This window comes from Ursus americanus, chromosome 27 (genome assembly GCF_024610735.1).
Source record: "Ursus americanus isolate L20-20 chromosome 27, mUrsAme1.1.p, whole genome shotgun sequence".
Taxonomy (NCBI): Eukaryota; Metazoa; Chordata; class Mammalia; order Carnivora; family Ursidae; genus Ursus; species Ursus americanus.
Genome location: NC_142153.1, coordinates 6093900 through 6110877, shown reverse-complemented (window position 1 = coordinate 6110877; position 16978 = coordinate 6093900). Strand labels below are relative to the sequence as shown.

Below are 16978 nucleotides of genomic sequence, written 5' to 3'. Positions count from 1 at the left end.
AAGAAAGCAGTTTGGCAGGTAAACATACAGCTGTTTTAGACTCTGTCGTTCCACTCCTAGGTATTTACCCAAGAGAAATAAAAATGTATGTCTATATGAAGACTTGCAGATAGCAGCTTTATTTATAACAGTCCCAAACTCAGCCCAGTTGTTCCTCAGTAGGTGAATGCATAGGTGAATGTGGTATATCCACACATTGGACTACAGCTCAGCAGTGAAAGGAATGAACTTGTGACATGTGCAGCAACATGAATGACTCTCAGAATAATTATGCTGAGTGAGATAGGCCAGACCAAAAAAAAAAAAAAAAAAAGGCCAGGAGGTTACTTCCAGTTACATATACAGTACTCCGATGTAAAAGCACCGTTTCCGAGATGGAGCTCTGGGAGCAGCATTCAAGTTGGGTAATGAAACGTCTTGGGTCTTAAAACCCCCGTGAGTCAAATTGTCCTTTCTTAGGCCAGTTGCCCCCGAATATCAAAATATCCGGTGTCCTTTGTCCTTTTTTTCTTTTCCAGCTTTGAAGACTTCATATTGCTTTGGGGGAACTTGATACCAGGTTTCTTATTACCCAGTTCTAACTCAGGTTAGTCCCTTGTAGGCAAGGGGAAAGTTACATGAGGTCAGAGCGACCTTAGTTAAGACCAAGACCCCGAAACTGACCATATTACGGTCTTCTTTCTGGTGAGTTGACTTATCCTTCAGCTTATTGTATCTTGACTTTGTTTTAAACCATTTATTTTATCTAGAATTGATGTCAGCTCTGTGTATAGTCCTGGTTTTTTAGCACTTCAGGTTCACTTCAGCCTAGTAGTGCTGAGTGCTGCCCTGTTTCCTTGGAAACACTGTATACTTCCTCCTAAGCACCAGTATTTCATTCAAGCAAATTTCTTATACTCCACTACTCTGATATACTTGACATTCAATTCATCCAGCACTATTACCTATTCAAAATGGTAAATAAAAATTTAAAGGTAGCAAAAAGATAAAGTGACCTCTCCCTCACACTCCTAGGGGCAGCAGCTATAGCCATTCTTGTATCTTTCCAGAAATCTGGATCTTTGCAAATACATTTAAACTGTGTATATTTTTCCTTTTCCTCCCTCTCAATTCGTATTTACTGTGGACATTGTTCTGCATCTAACTGGTAGATTGTTTCTTTATCAGTGCACAAGTAAATGTCTTTTTCCATTTAACAGATGAATAGCACTCCATTGTATCTTCTGTTCATTGTGGTGGTTGATGTTTCTCTGGATATTACAAAGAGTGCTGCGGTCAGTAACCGTGCACATACATCATCTAGTATATGCATCAGTACAGGGTTTCTCAGCCTTAGCACCATTGTCATTTGGGGCTGGATGATTCTTTGCTGTCAGAGGTGACCTGCGTATTACAGGATGTTTAGCAGTATCTCTGTCTTTGCACTCGTTACCAGTAGCTCCCCATCCCAAGTCCTGACAACTAAAAATGTCTGCAAACATTACCAAATGGTGGGGGGAATGTTGGGGGAGAGGGGAGAAGTTGGGGGGTGGAAATGGCCCCTGTTTGAAAACTGCTGTTCTAATTTATCTGTTTTTGTTTGTTTGTTTTGTTTCTTAGAGAGCGTGTGTGCGAGTGGGGTAGGGGCAGAGAGAGGAGGAGAAAGAGAATCTTAAAACAGGCTCCACGCCCATGGTGGAGCCTGATGGGGGCGGCTTGATCCCGGGACCCTGAGATCATGACCTGAGCCGAAATCAAGAGTTAGATGGTCAACTGACTGAGCCACTCAGGGACCCCTCTAATTTATCTTTAGGATACATTTGTAGAGGCAGAGTTGCTGGAGCTAAGGTTATGTGCATTCAAAATTCTGATGGCTTTTACTGAGTTGTTCTCTAAAGAGGTTGTACCATTTTTACACTCCAGCCAGCAGTATTTGAGAATATTTTCTCATCATCACCAGTACGGTGGTTTCTAAAAGAAATTGGTTTTTTGCTGTCTCACTAGTTTTAATTCACATTCCTGTGCTTTACAACTAACCTTTTTATTGAGCACCTAGTGCGTGTTAGGCATGTAGTATTTTTTGGCCTGTGGGTTTTGTGACATACTTTAAAATGCTTTCCTCTCTATCTAGCTCTCTTAAAGTTTGGTATTTGGAACTGAAGACAGGCACCTGGGTGGGTCAGTCAGTTGAGTGGCTGACTCTTGATTTTGGCTCAGGTCATGATCTCAGGGTCCTGGGATTGAGCCCCACATTGGACTCTGGGCTCAGCAGGGAGTCTGTTTGAGGTTCTCTCTCTCCCTCTGCCCTGCCCCCCCCCCCACTCACACATGTACTCTTGCTCTCTCTTGCACGCAGGCATGCTCTCTCTAAAATAAATAAATAAATCTTTAAAGAAAAAAACTGAAGATAGTACCCTGGGTGTTTTCTGATCCTAGTGGAATGATGATGGTACATACCATTTATTGAGATTTAATATGTGACAGATATTGTGCTTGGGTGTGCTTAAAAAATGCATTATCCCTGTGTTGCCTAAGCGTTGATGTTTAATAAAATGGTAATATTTTCTTCCTTTGAATTGGTATGTGGCATCTCTCTGGACGTATCCTGGTAGTCATGGTCACCTGAAGTAGGATATGTCACAGAGAGCTAGCTGAAAAGAAATGCAGTTGGCCTTTGAACAACATGGTTCTTAAAAAGACACCAACTCCCTATACAGTCGAAGATCTGCGTGTAACTTTTTACCCTCCTAAAACTTAATAGCTTACTGTTGACCAGGAGCCTTACTGATACAGTAGGTTAGATTAATAGTATTTTGTATATGTATCATATGCTGTATTTTTATTTAAAAAGTAAGCTAGAAAAAGAAAATGTTACTAAGAAAATCATAATGAGGGCTGCCCTGGTGGCTCATTGGGTTGGTTAAGTGTCTGACTCTTGGTTCTGGCTCAGGTGATGATCTCAGGTTTGTGAGATTGAGCCCTGTGTTGGGCTCTGCACTGAGCATGGAGTCTGCTTGAGACTCTCTTCTCTTCCTTTCCCTCCCCTCTGCCCCCTCGCTTGCGTGTGCGTGCCTTTAGACTCTTGTTTCAAAATAAATAAAATTTTTAAAAAATCATAAGGAAGAGAAAATACATATATGGTACTGTATTTATGAAAAAAATCCATGTATTAGTGGACCTGACAGTTCAAACCTGTATTGCTGTTCAGGGGTCAGATGTATTTGATTCTGCAGTTAGGAATCATAATAGTCCCTGTCTTGTGATTGGGTCCGAATTGGTTTACATGACCTATTTAAATGAAGTTTTCTCTGTTATTTTCTCTTCCAGGATCCTCTTTTTCTTGCTAACAATTATCAGCGTGTGAAATTACAATTTTGTGTATGCTTATTTGCTTAACACTTGCCTCTAGGCATATTTGTTCATCACTAAATACCGCCTGACAGAATGTGTGGCAGCACATAGTATGTGCCCAGTGAATGTTTGTTGTATGAACGAACTCGTCACTCTGAGAACTGAGGAGCACTGGAAATTGGGTCATTTGGGGGCTTAAAGGCCCAGATTTTTGCCATTCAGTGGGTTGAAGAGTTTAGTTGGCTTAGTGATGGGTTCTGTCACATTCCCTTCTAAAATCCTCAGAACTACTTGGTTCTTCGGTTTTTTTCTCTGGACCTTTTGGGCTGTTAGGGGAACTTTGGTCCAAATTAACTTTCCATAAGTTTGGCTGAGAGCTATGGAAGTTAAGAGAATGAGCAAATACTACCTCATGCTTATGGAATCATGGTTATATTTTACCTGAAGCAAAGTGATAGCCTCTCCTAAATGAGCAGTTATCTGGAAATTGTGGTGTGGTAGAGCTCCTCTGTGACTAATTTTCTGATATTATTTTCAGAGATTAAAGTTTGTGTTAAGGGGGGGGCGCCTGGGTGGCACAGCGGTTAAGCGTCTGCCTTCGGCTCAGGGCGTGATCCCAGCGTTATGGGATCGAGCCCCACATCAGGCTCCTCTGCTGTGAGCCTGCTTCTTCCTCTCCCACTCCCCCTGCTGTGTTCCCTCTCTCACTGGCTGTCTCTGTCAAATAAATAAATAAAATCTTTAAAAAAAAAAAATAAAGTTTGTGTTAAGGGGGCCTAAGATACCACTCTTCAGGCTTTAATGGCTGCTCTGCTGAGCCAGCAGGATGTTGGGAACTCTGTTTGGTAACTGCAGTTTGCTTGCTTTTTCTCTTTACTTCTAAGAATTTATGTGAGGATTGTTTAGTGCTGGCCGGATAACTTGTTTGGCTAGGTTACTGTTCTCTCTGTTCTGGAGTCTGGCACTAATAAACATGAACTTAAGGGGTGGGACAGGACCTTAGAGCGGTGGTTAGTGCCTCAGGGGGGCAGGGGAGGGGGGAGGAGTGGCTGGGTCATGGGTGGGCAAACTGTAGGGTCAGATAGTAAGTATTTTAGGCTTTGCTGGCTGTGGTCTCTGTCACAAATTATTCTTTGTTTTTTACAATTCTTTAAAGATGTAAAAACCATTCCTAGCTTATGAGTCTTAGAAAAACAGGCCAAAGCCAGATTCGGCCCACAGGCCATGGTTTGCCAACCTCTGAACTAAGTGAAGAAACTAGTTTTATTGCCAAATGTGTTTAATGATTTGGGGACATGAACCTGGAATAACCTTGGGAATTCTCAGTTGATTGTGATTCAAAGAAAAGAGATCTAAACCTTGGCATGGGAAGTCACAGTGACCCCAGGGTCCGTCATCTTGAGGCCGTGGAGCTCAGGGTAACCATGGCCGGTGGGATGGAGGGATTTTGCTGCTACTTTCCCATGGGAATGCTGGACAAGGGGGACAGGGATGGAAGAGTGGAACAGAGATGTGACCCTAGAATTAGGCTTGAATTAGGTTTAAAGGATATAGTGACTCAGCAAATTAAGTCTCAGAAATTGTATCTAATTTCCTCAACCTCTGCTGGGATGTTGTTAGAAATCTGGCATGTAGAGTCAGTTTGGCCAGTTTATAACAATGAAAGAGCAGGTTTGTACCTTGGATTCTAAGAACACCAAATTCTGATACATGAATCCAGATTGGCCTTGTGGTTTTTCCTCCGACCACAGGAAGTTCTGTAGAGCAGGCCTGGCATGAAGGAAGTATTAATGTATTTCAGGGTTGTTTGGGAGCTAGGAGGGCATAGTGGTTAAAGAGCATGGGCTCTGAGACAGATCCCCTGCTCCACATTCCTACTCTGCTACATAGTCGCTGTGTCATTCTGGATAACGTACTTAATCCTCTAAGCCTCCATTTCGTCCTGTGTCAAATAGCAATGGTAGTAAGACCTCCACCATAGGGTTGTGAGACTTACCTGAGGGCCATATGTGTAAAATACTTGTTATGTGAGCTCGGGGTCACATGTTGCTGTTAGCATTCAGTAAATGTTAGCAGTGATGATGATCACGTGAAAGTGGAAGAACTAGAGGATCCAAAATAGGAACTAGTGTTTGTGACTCAGTGCCATGAAATAGCAGGTCCTTTTGATCTAATCACTAAATGTGTGGGAATGTAATGGGAGCGGTACTGGGTTAGGAGTCAGAAGAATTGGATCTGTCTCTGTCTGCCTTCGTTTCCTAATTGGTAAATGGAAATAATACTGTTGACAGGTTATGAAAGAACCCGTGAAAGGGCTCTAAGAGTTCTAAAAAGACACTGGACAAAATTTAAGGTAAAGGTAGTAACCTGCTTATTTGTTCAATTTCTTGACCTTCTAAATGTATAGGAACGGAGCCAGGAGGTGATTGGGGTGAAGCTGCAGTGTTTGCCAGAGATTTGAAAGGACGTTCCCAAGTGCAGGACTTGCATTGGTAACTTGTGGTTAGGGATAAGTAATACAAAATTGAAATACTTTGTAAGATACTTAAAATAGTGGAGTTCAGGAGTGGCTGTGTTAAGTGGAAAAAGCCAGTCTGAAAATACAATTCCAATTGGAAAAGGCAAAACTCTCCAGACAGTAAAATATCAGTGGCCAGGGGTTCAGGAAAGGGAGGAATGAATAATCAGAACCCAGGGGATTTTTAGGGCAATGAAAATACTGAATGATACTGTAATGATGGGTACATGTCGTTATACATTTGCCCAGGCTTCTAAAATGTGCAGCACCCAGGGTGAACCCTGATGTGAGCTGTGGACTTCGGGTGACTCTGATGTGTCAGTGTAGGTTCATCAGCACTTGTAACAGATGTACCTTTCTGGTGGGGCTGTTGGTAATGGCTGTACATATAATAGGGACAGTGGGTATGTGGGAAATCTCTCTATCTTCCTTTCAGTTTTGTGTGCTGTGAGCCCAAAACTGTTCTAAGGAGAATAGTCTTTAAAACAAAAAAGAGTGACCAGTGTGGGAGGATAAGACAACTGGAGGAGTTTGATCTCCATGTGGAAAATGTGACAGTATCTTATAAAATTAAAACTGTGTTTCCTTTCCCCCTGCAATTCCATTTCTAGGAATTTATCCTGAAAATATATTTATATTGCCTGTGCATTTTGTGTGCTAAATCATGTATGCACATGGTTATTCATTACATTATTTATAATAACAAAAAAGTGGAAGCATTGGTGTCCAACCTAAGGAAACCAGTTAACTAACTTATGCTACAGTCTTTTTTTGTTTGTTTAAGATTTATTTATTTATTTGAGTGAGAGCGAGAAAGAGAGTGTACAGTGTGCGCGTGCACGCGAACAGGGGGAGGGTCGGAGGGAGAGAGAATCTCAAGCAGACTCCCCACTGAGTGTGGACCCTGACACAAGGTTCGCTCCCACGACCCTGAGATCACGACCTGAGCCGAAACCAGGAGTTGGCCGCTTTACCGACTGAGCCACCCAGGCGCCCCTATGGTATAGTCTTAAAGTTGAAAGCTGTGCACCTGTAAAGAGTGAGGGAGCCCTGCATGTGCTGGTGGAATACTCTTCCAAGGTATGGTAAGCTAAATATGCAAAATAAAACACAAGTTGAAGAACAGTGCACAGAATATGGCACCATTGTTGTTGCCAGGGTGAGGGAGTGAGTAGAAAAGGTAAGTTATCATTTCCTCATGTAACACACAGAATAAATACCTTGGGAAGAATATGAAGCTGGTAACATGGTTGCATCTGCAGACAAGAACTCTCGGTAGGTGGGGACAAGTAGGAGGGAAATCTTTTCATAGTATAAATGAAATGTGGCATATATCCATATATGATGGATCTTTTGCCCAGACTTCTAAAATGTGGCATATATCCATATATTTTCTCTTTAAAAAGCTGGCCACAGATTATATCATTGAAATTGAAAGCTATACGAAACATCTCCGTTTTCGTTCTGCATCTGCGTCTGCCACCTGTTGCTGTGCCTGCTCCCTTTGACCTTGATGGCTCGAGAAGCTGGCACTGACTCTAGGCTTACTCTAAAACAGCCCCCCCCACCCCCAAAGCATATTGATGTTTCTCCTCTTGATTTGTGTGACTGATGGTGTTTCTGTTTCCATCCCCAGCTTTGGCAGCATGTAAGCAGCTTCTTGCCAAGAACCCAGGTCACCGCTGAGAAGGGGGCCTTAGGGAGAAGAATATCCAGAGGAAACCAATGCCAGACACGTCTGGAGTTACACTCAACGCAGGCAGCATGAGACATTCTGTGCCAGCATCTGTGTTCTGCTGGCAAAGACTGTAGCTCTCCAGGTTGGAGGGTCCTGGAAGCAGCACGCACCAGGAACCTCTCTAGAGGAAGAATGGGGCCAGATGTGAACTCTCTACAATGAATACAGTTTTCAGCTTATGAAGGAGTTTTAAGTAAAACAATTATTTAATTTCCACATATTCAAGTTCAATAGCCTTCTGTGTGAAGTGCCAGCAGTCACCCCCCCTTCCACAGAAGTTATCAGGATTGTTCTGGCACCACGTCGAACTCTTCTTGGTACTTCTGGCAATGACAGATCTTCAGGACAGATTTATCTGCTAAATGCTCTTGAACAGGAAAGAAAAAGTCAAACTTCTGGAGGGAGTGGAAGGGTAGCAGAGCAGAGATCCCTCCCTCACTACTCACTTTCACAGAAACTCTGCCTGGACTCGGATGTTTGTACTGAAGATTGGTCCTGCTTCATTCACCTCAAAAGTCCATCTATTCTGGGGAGAGCTGACATTTTCGGGCTGCCTCCTCTGGCCCTTTTTACTGTCCTTCTGTCCCCAGGCAGTCGAACGATGTGAACTCGCAACGGGGTTTGCTATCCTATGGGGACTTGCTTTCTTTCCCAGAGTGGTGCTGTCTAACAGGACCATCTGAAGACGGTGGTTTGTTCTTGGGGTGGAGGGCACTGGCCTTGCCTGGATCCTCCACCATGTTCCTGTTGCTGCCCTTTGATAGCCTGATTGTCAACCTTCTGGGCATCTCCCTGACTGTCCTCTTCACGCTCCTTCTTGTTTTCATCATAGTCCCTGCCATTTTTGGAGTCTCCTTTGGCATTCGAAAGCTCTACATGAAAACTTTGTTAAAGATCTTTGCGGTAAGTTGTGCCGTTTACAAATAGTTGCTTCACAGAGGACGGAAGAAATTCTATTAGTAAAGAGTCGTTCTTATCTGGCAGGTTATTATCTCTTCATTGCATAAAGAGAAAGTTGGGAGAATGGGAAGTGGCATTTTTAGTAAAAACAAAACAAAACTTCCCTAAATGTGTACTTGTGAAAGCCTTTAGCACACTTTCTTTTCGAGCTAAGGTGCTTGTATACTTGATTCTTCTGAGCAAAGGAACCTATTCATAACTCCACACCTTGCCTATTTATTTCAAAGAGAGGGGCTTAGAATTTAAGAAAAAAAATCACTGCTAGATTCTGTCTCTTCTTATGTAACAGATAATGAAACACGGAGCTGCTACTCACATATTCCCTCACTAATAAGTTTGGGAGAGACTTTTCTCTTGTTTAGACTTAAATATCTTTAGTAGGTTCTTGCATTTCAGATAGAAGAAATTAACAGGGCAGGACATTTGATGAATTGTTTTATTTTCTTAGAGGAGAAGGACAATCAATTTCTTAACATATGTCAGAACTTAGCTAAGGAACCGTTCCTGGAAGTTGATCTTTGCCACGGGACTTTTAATATCTATCCAGAGATTTGGTACTTTATTAGCAGTATCTGTTTTCAGTAGTCACCAAATCTTTAGGTATTCTCTCTCATAGCTGAGACCATATATAATCTGAGAAACCAAAATTTGAGAAGTTACGTGTTCATATTGTAGCTTATGGTTCAGAATAAATTCTCTCATTTTCCTTTGGTTCCTTATAATTTTTCAGTGGACAGGGTGTCTACATTTTGTCAGTGAAAAAATAGAGACTCTGAAAGATTGAGCTATGTGAAATGTTACTTTATACTGGGAAATATTTTTTATGTGTATTATTGAATATTGGGTTTTGGTATTTAATATTCCTGTAAGAATATGATTTGTGTCACATTTAAGAGTGGCATTTATTATATTCACAGTGTTGTACAGCCATCACCTCTGCCCAGTTCCCTAACACTTTCATCACTACAGAGGGAAACCCCACACTCTTGAAGCAGTTGCCCCCCATTTTCCCCTCCCCTGACCACCAGGAGTTTATGTTCTAGCTCTGGATTTGCCTATGCTGGATATTCCGGATTTGAGGAATCATATAAAATTTGCTCTCTTGTGACTGCCTTCTTTCATTTAGCATATTTTTGAGATTCATCCACATTATAACATATTTCAGTACTTTTATTCTTTTAATGGCTGAATAATATTCCAGTGTGTGTACCATGATTTGCTTATCCGTTCATCCACTGGTGGACATGGCAGAGCTATGTCCACCTTCTGGCTGTTGTCAGTAGTGTTGCTAGAGTGTACCTGTTCGTGTTTGAGTACCTGTTTTCAGTGGTGTGATTTTGGAGCCCTACGGATGGTCTCTGAGGTTATCAAGTTACTTGCTACTCGGGGAGTAGTATGCAGTGTCACCTAAGAGCTGGTTAGAAGTGGAAGTGTCAGGCCCACTCCACACCTACTAAATTAGAGTCTGCATTTCCACAAGAGCCAGGTGTTTCACATGCACACTGAAGTTTGAGAAGCAGTGATCTAGTCACTAGTCTTTGGACCAGCTACTTTGCTTATGTGTATTATTTATTTTAATTAATCAGGAAATGTAATTTTCTTAAATTTCAGTCCAGGAAAATCTTCATTCGAGCCCAGGATTCCAGAGGACCATATAACTTACTATTCATGCCCTTTTGCCACTGTGGTAAACCAGTAGAGGGTCAGTAGAACAGCTGGAAAAATTTTAGGAGACAACATTGAGTGATGGCTAGCTTTCATTCAAGTTTAGAAGCAAGTGGTTAACTCACATATCTATGGAAATCCTTAATTTTAAAACATAGAAATCATAGAGTTACCAGCCTTTGAATTATTCTGTAGTAGCTAAAATTTTCTAACTTGGATCACTTTGGGCCGCAGAAAGCCTAAAATCTATGTATATTCTGTATTCTATTTTGAATTGTCCCCCAAAATTAATATTTTAAAGTTCATAGTCAATGAAAATCCTTCTGATTGTGACTATATTTTTAAATGTATGTTCTTGTGACTTTTAATGCAGATTATAATTAATTACATAACTGAAATTGATTAGATATATATTGTTGGCCAATCCATGGGATAAGTAATCTTGGGCCGTCAGAGACTATCTTTGCTGATCACACATCTTGAAAATCATTAGCTTGAGGCACAGTGATTTAGAAGTGATTATGGAAATAATGTGTGTATATGTATATATGTTTATGTATGTACCCATTTTTGACCTCAAGTCTTAGGATTTCAGGAATCGGATTTGTGCTTCTTCATTTCCTAGAGACGTGTCTATCAGCCACTGCAAGGGTTCTGGGTACTCTGGGTGCTATCCTGTTGAGCTGCATGGGTAATTACAACTTGGCTATAAGCTAGAGGCAGGGGTGGGCTAGAAAGGACTGCTACCATTCCAGCAAGGTTATGTATAGGTGGCTCTGCAGGAATGTCTGGTCTTTTCTGACTGTTACTGTTCTGAGTTGACCTTAATGGACAGTAAGAACTGAATGCTTTATATATCAGCATTAGTATTAGACACAAGTTGGATTTGGCCAAACTGGTTTTGTTTTATTTTATTTTTTAAGATTTTATTTATTTATCTGTCAGAGAGCACAAGCAGGGGAAGTGGCAGGCAGAGGGAGAAGCAGGCTCCCCGCCGAGCAAGGAGCCCAATGATGCGGGACTCGATCCCGGGAGCCTGGGATCATGACCTGAGCTGAAAGCAGACACTAAACCAACTGAGCCACCCAGGCGCCCCACTTGTGGGTGTTTTTTAATAGACTTTTATTTTACCTTTTTTAGCCTGTTCATCCTTCCTAAATTGGGCTGCTATGTATATAATTTTGGAGCTGGAAGAAAGCTTAAAGATCATCTTAATTCTGTGGGTCTACACATTTGAATTACCTGGGGAAGCATTCTAAAGTACTTAGTTGGGAGCACTAGAATCTCCCCAGAGATTCTGATTTAATTGGTCTGGATGGGTATATTTTTAAAACTTCCCAAGTGATCTTGAGGTCTGCCATCAAAAGGTGGAGTCTGATTGACTTCTTGTGAATAGGGGGGCCTGCTTTATGACTTGGTTCTAACAAATAGAATGTAGTGGACATGAATTATACTGTGTAATAGGTGAGATTAGGTTAGAAATGGCAGTGTAACTTCTGACTTTTGGGATGCTTGCCCCTGGCACCCAGCCACCATGTTGTGAGGAAGCCCAGGCCACGTGGTGTTAGGTATTCCAACTCACAGCCCCAGGGAGGCCCTGACAACCAGCATGACTGCCACCCACAGGAGCGAGCAAGTCTGCAGAGGATCCCAGTCCTTAGCCTTTGAGCCACCCAGCTGATGTCAGACCTCGTGCAGTTTGCAAGATTCTTGAGCAAGATAAATGGTGGTGGTGTTTTAAGCCTCTAAGCTAGGCGGTGGTTTGTTATGTAGCAATAACCAGACAAGTAATATAATAGTAAAGAATGTTAAACATACATTCATGTTTACACAGCTTCTAATCCCTTAACATTTTTGTATGTATATTACCCTTCAGTCTTTAGCAACTGCATTCATATTTAATGGTTGTGTTAATAGCATGTATATCTAATTTTGTATCCATATTTTCTTTTGGGATTTTATCAGCCATTTTTAATAGGTAATCTTCATAAAGATGATTAAAACTGCATATCCTATTGGTCCATGCAGTACCTATACCTGTGCTTTTGGCAGAATTAAGCAAACCCTGGCTTAACAGCTAGTTTCCCATAATTAGCGCATCCTTTTATATAAAGGTACCTCGGTATCCCTGCCAAGGGGAGAATGTGGGTGGGTCAGTGTCTTCTCGGTTCCCTGTCCTGGAAGATTTAACTCAGTGTAGGTCCTGTCAATGCTGAGTTGCAGAAGATTTTCTTGTGCAGAGGGCAGCAGTGTTCTTTAAAAGTGTTTTTGTTTTCTTAATGTTTGTGCTTCAGATTTACTCTCAGTACAGCGACAACGATGTTATTTGAGGTAGAAGTCCTGGGAGTGGTTTTCCACTGAGTTGAGAATGATTTGGAAAAGGAGAAAGTAGGAAGCCTGGAAATAGAAAGAAATGACCTGGGTGATTTTGCCTCATGGGCAAAGGCTTGATCAGGTCAGGTCAGAGACCGTTGTAAATGTTACAACAATTGTAAGCATGAAACTCCAGCACGGAAAGGGCTGATGGAGAGTCCTAGAAAGCCAGTGGCGGTTGTGAGGAAATTGAAGTCTGTACAATGGGAGTGTATAGTGGGATGGGCAAGAGTTTTTAAGTCAGTGGCCCTTAGCTTGAAATCCAGGGCTCTTCGATGAGCTCTGAAACTTGACCCAAGTCATCAGACTTTGCCGTGTGCTTCCTCATCTACAGAGTGGAAGTCACAACCCCTGCTTCATGTGCATGTCCTCCCTACCCCAGCGAGAAGGGTGACTTTAACATAACCCCGACTAGCTGAGAGGATGAACTGAAGAAGGTGAGAATGTGACCGTGGCAGGGAAGGTGATGGGAAGTAGTTGTCGGTTGTATCATTTCAGCTCTATCTTTTCACGTGGAGACCTTGACGGAGAGAAATAGTGGGAGTTAAATGCAGCCCTTAGCGACTGCCTACTAAGTGCAGGACCCTCTATCAGACTCCGCTGGAGTGAGAGCATGGGTAGGTTCTGCCTCCTTTGCTCAAGATATCTATAGTCCAGTAAGAAAGACAAGTATATGCATACATAACTAATTCACAATTGGGTGCTAATTCATATACCCCGGGAGAGAAGAACTCCACAGGAATTGGCTAGCTAACATTTCATAGAAGAGTTGGCATTCGAACTGGATCTTAAAAAGGAAAAGGCATTTTAGAAGCGCAGATGAGAAAGTACAGTCTTGTTTAGAGACTGTATATAGCTTAGTGGAGCAAAAACATTGGTGCATGGAGGGAGTGGGGTCGATTATAAAAGCAAATGTTTCTTTAGGCATTGAAAAGCCAGTGAAGATTTTTGTGCAAGGAAGTGACAAGATCCGACTGGCAGCGTGTGTTTGGGTGGCTTGAAGGGAGGAAAGAGCAATTGGATTGCCCTTGCATTAATACAAGCAGGAGAATAAGCTAGGGAGTGAAGGTAATGACATCACACAGGAGGCAGCTGTGAAAGAGCGCCCTTTCAGGGGAGGATCGATAGGACTTGGTGACGGATGGGAAGCTTCAAAGCTTGGATGACCAGAGGGATAGTGATCCCAGTGCCTCAGGAGGAGGGCCGGGGTGGGGGGGAGCACTTTCCGGGTTGGGAGGAGGTGTGCTGTCTTTAATTTGCAACATGCTGGTGAGGGCTGGTTGGACTTGCATGGGGAGACGACCAGCAGGCCATCGGGAATGTGAGGTTGGCACTTCAGTGAAGTAAAGATTTGCAGATTCGCTGGTAGCCACTTAGGGGTTACAGCTGAAGCAGGGAGAAAAGAGAGTTGTTAAAAGAGGTGGTGTTTGCAGGGGAATAGATGTGCTGGATGATGCGAGCCTGAATTTTCCAAGGGTCTCGTTCTTTGGGTATATATGGTTAGTTCATGGGACAGTGCAGTGGAGGCTGACTGAAAAGGAGGCGGTTTCTGCTGAGATTAGGTTGCAAAGTCTGCTGGATGTGACTTGTGATTAATTCCTAAAGTGTAGTGTTCAATAGAATGAACGGCTAGCGAAGTACAGCACTGCACCCTCTCCCTTTCTAGGAGCTGGGCCTGCCGTTCACCTGCCAAGGTCTGCCTTGGGTTTAATGTTACCTAAGTGTGCAGCGTTGTTAATGCCCTTAAATGGTCTCTTCTCTGTCCGGGAGAACCTGAGACAGGAATAATTTCGTAATCTGATGCTGAATAGCACGGTAAATGGCATCTCACGTCAGGGGAAGGAGAGGAGGTTTATGGGAATGAACTCTGAACCTAGGATTCTCAGTTTTATTCTGGATCTCTGCACACTGTACTTCTGAAAGTGACCACTCAGAGAAGCCAGTTGTGGAGTTAGCGGACTTTGCTCACATGCAGTGCCCCTTTCCTTCAGTCTCCTGCACCGGGCCGAAGCAATCCAGTTCACCGATCAGCTTCTCCTGAACAGACTTCCCAGCCAACAGCCAGGTTCCTCCACCCTTGTGACTGGACAGTTCTCTCCTAAACACAGAAGCATTTTGTAATGTACCTGAAGGGGGAAAAAAGCGAAGCTAGATGTACAAAGCAGGAGGGCAAGGCGATGTTGACAGCTCTGTGATAGAGCTAGGAGATGTAGGGTCTCATTTAACCTGTACCTTTCCGGTTAAAACACCACAGCCATCTTGAATTTTGCAGAGTGAAGCAGTCCTCACAGACTTAAATTCTAGTGCTCAAGAGGCTTGATGTCATATATTAACTGCCTGTTGCAGCCTCATCTGAGTATCAGAATTGTCAGTACAGAACCACGTTTTTCTGATTCTGACTATGCTTGCTGTACTAATGCAGTCTTGGCCAAAATGGAAAACCCTCAACTCCAGTTGAGTGGCCTGTGTTTGTATGTCACGCTTGCTATAAGCTCCCTTGCCCCTATTCACATCTTCCCTAGATGGAATTCCCAGGGGGAGTCTACCTTCCTCCATTGTAGGTGTTTCATTTACATTCTCTTCTAGAAAAAAAGGTCATGCATGCATAGAGCCAGAAAGCATCAGTGCTAAATATCCGAAGTATAGAAAATGAGCTGTGTGGGGTTTTTTGCCCTAGACCTCTTCTGAGTGGGTGACTCAAAGCTGTCTTTTGTTCTAGACAGCGGTATTTGAAGAAATTTCCAGATGAGGTCAGACCAGTGATTAAACTCGTGTCCTGCTTTTGGCTCTGCTAGAGCATCCAGAGCAGTCTTGCCGATACTTGAGGCTTTGGCAGCAGAATCTACACCAGATGCTTTGGGCTGTGTGGGTTTTGCTGCATCACAGAATGATAGGTTTCTCTCTCACCTTGCGTAACTGTGGAAACAAGTTTGAAAAGATACCTTTCAAAATATCGATTCTATTTCTTTGACTTCCACGGACATAACTTTCTATGCAGTGATACATATTCAAGTTAGCGATCAGTGAGCTCGTTTTCACCTCTCGTTATGGGATAGTGGGAGAGACCCTGGCTCACTTACTGTAGTCAGATGGATGTTAAGGAAGGGAGGCTCTAGGAAGAGGCTTCTTTTCTAGATCTCTTCTAGAGTTCATTATTATTTCAGTCACAGTGAGGACAATTAGGGTGTTTTGCAGTTTCCCAAGTTCTGTCACATGTATGTGGTCTCATTTGATCCTGAGCGACCTCATGAAGCAGGAGGCTGACGTGCCACCAGTCCTATTTTGTAGATAGAAAAGAGTGTTGGGATGAGTTGCTTAAGGGACTTAGCGTAAGTATCCAATTAGATTTTTTTTTTTAAATCTCCAAATGGTGGGGCGGCTGCGTGGCTCAGTCGTTAAATGTCTGCCTTCGGCTCCGGTCATGATCCCAGGGTCCTGGAATCGAGCCCTGCATCGGTCTCTGTGCTCAGTGGGGGGTCTGCTTCTCCCTCTCCCTCTGCCTACTGCTCCCCCTACTTGGGCTGTTTCTCTCTCTGTCAAATAAATAAATAAAACCTAAAAGACAAAAAACAAATCTCCAAATGGTGTTTTTTTGTGTTTTTGTTTTAACACTAAGCCCTTCTATATCAGCTTGTGGGGTCCGCACATTACAAGGCTACTCAGAGGAGGATGGACAGTTTAGACATGTATATTATTTAAATACTCAAAAACTAAAATTGTTGCTTCTGGAGTAATTGGGAGGTAGGCAGCATCAGGTGGTGGGCAGCTGTGTAAAGGGTGCTTGATTTTGCTGTTTGTGCAGTGCTGCCGTTCGGCAGTGACGAAGAGACAAGAGAGGTCTGTGTACCGTCAGCTAGGGAATTCCTTAGGTGCCCTGAAGACAGAAAGATTTAGGCAGAGAGAACCTAGGCCCAAGAAATTTCTCCAAGCTGCTTGAGTCTCCAGGCCTTTACTATAGGTGACTCATCTTTTGTTCCTTGTCATCAAGGAGGGGGACTGCTTAGAAGGAGAAGGCTTTGACTTTCCTTCTGGAGTGGGTGCTTTCTCAGCTACCGTCCAATCTCAGAAGACTGGGATTAAGGCTTTTCTAGAATGGAAATGGAGTCATTCGCTGTATGAAGAAGGATCTCATTCTGTGTGTTGCCATTTCTCCCCACAGTGGGCCACGTTGAGGATGGAGAGGGGTGCCAAGGAGAAGAACCACCAACTTTACAAGCCCTATACCAATGGTAAGACTGGCTTTTGCTCCTTATCCCAAACAGTCCCTTTGAAATATGTTCCTAAGTGCTTTTAATTCCATACATACTCTTCAAAGGGAGGATATGGACTCTGAATATTTTTAAAGATTTTTACTTATTCATTTATTCACTTGAGAGAGAGAGTGAGAGAGCGTG

General features: G+C 42.9%; 1 protein-coding gene across 2 annotated transcripts in view; it reads left to right on the top strand.

Moving 5' to 3' along the window:
* GPAT4 (glycerol-3-phosphate acyltransferase 4) overlaps positions 1 to 16978 on the top strand; it is a 33806-nt gene that overhangs the window by 5387 nt on the left and 11441 nt on the right. For both annotated transcript variants that reach the window (XM_045779109.2, XM_045779110.2), the window contains exons 2-3: positions 7485 to 8489; positions 16744 to 16813. In XM_045779109.2, the coding sequence (XP_045635065.1) occupies positions 8325 to 8489; positions 16744 to 16813 (235 nt within the window). In that variant the 5' untranslated portion in view covers positions 7485 to 8324. The remainder of the gene's footprint in view (positions 1 to 7484; positions 8490 to 16743; positions 16814 to 16978) is intronic.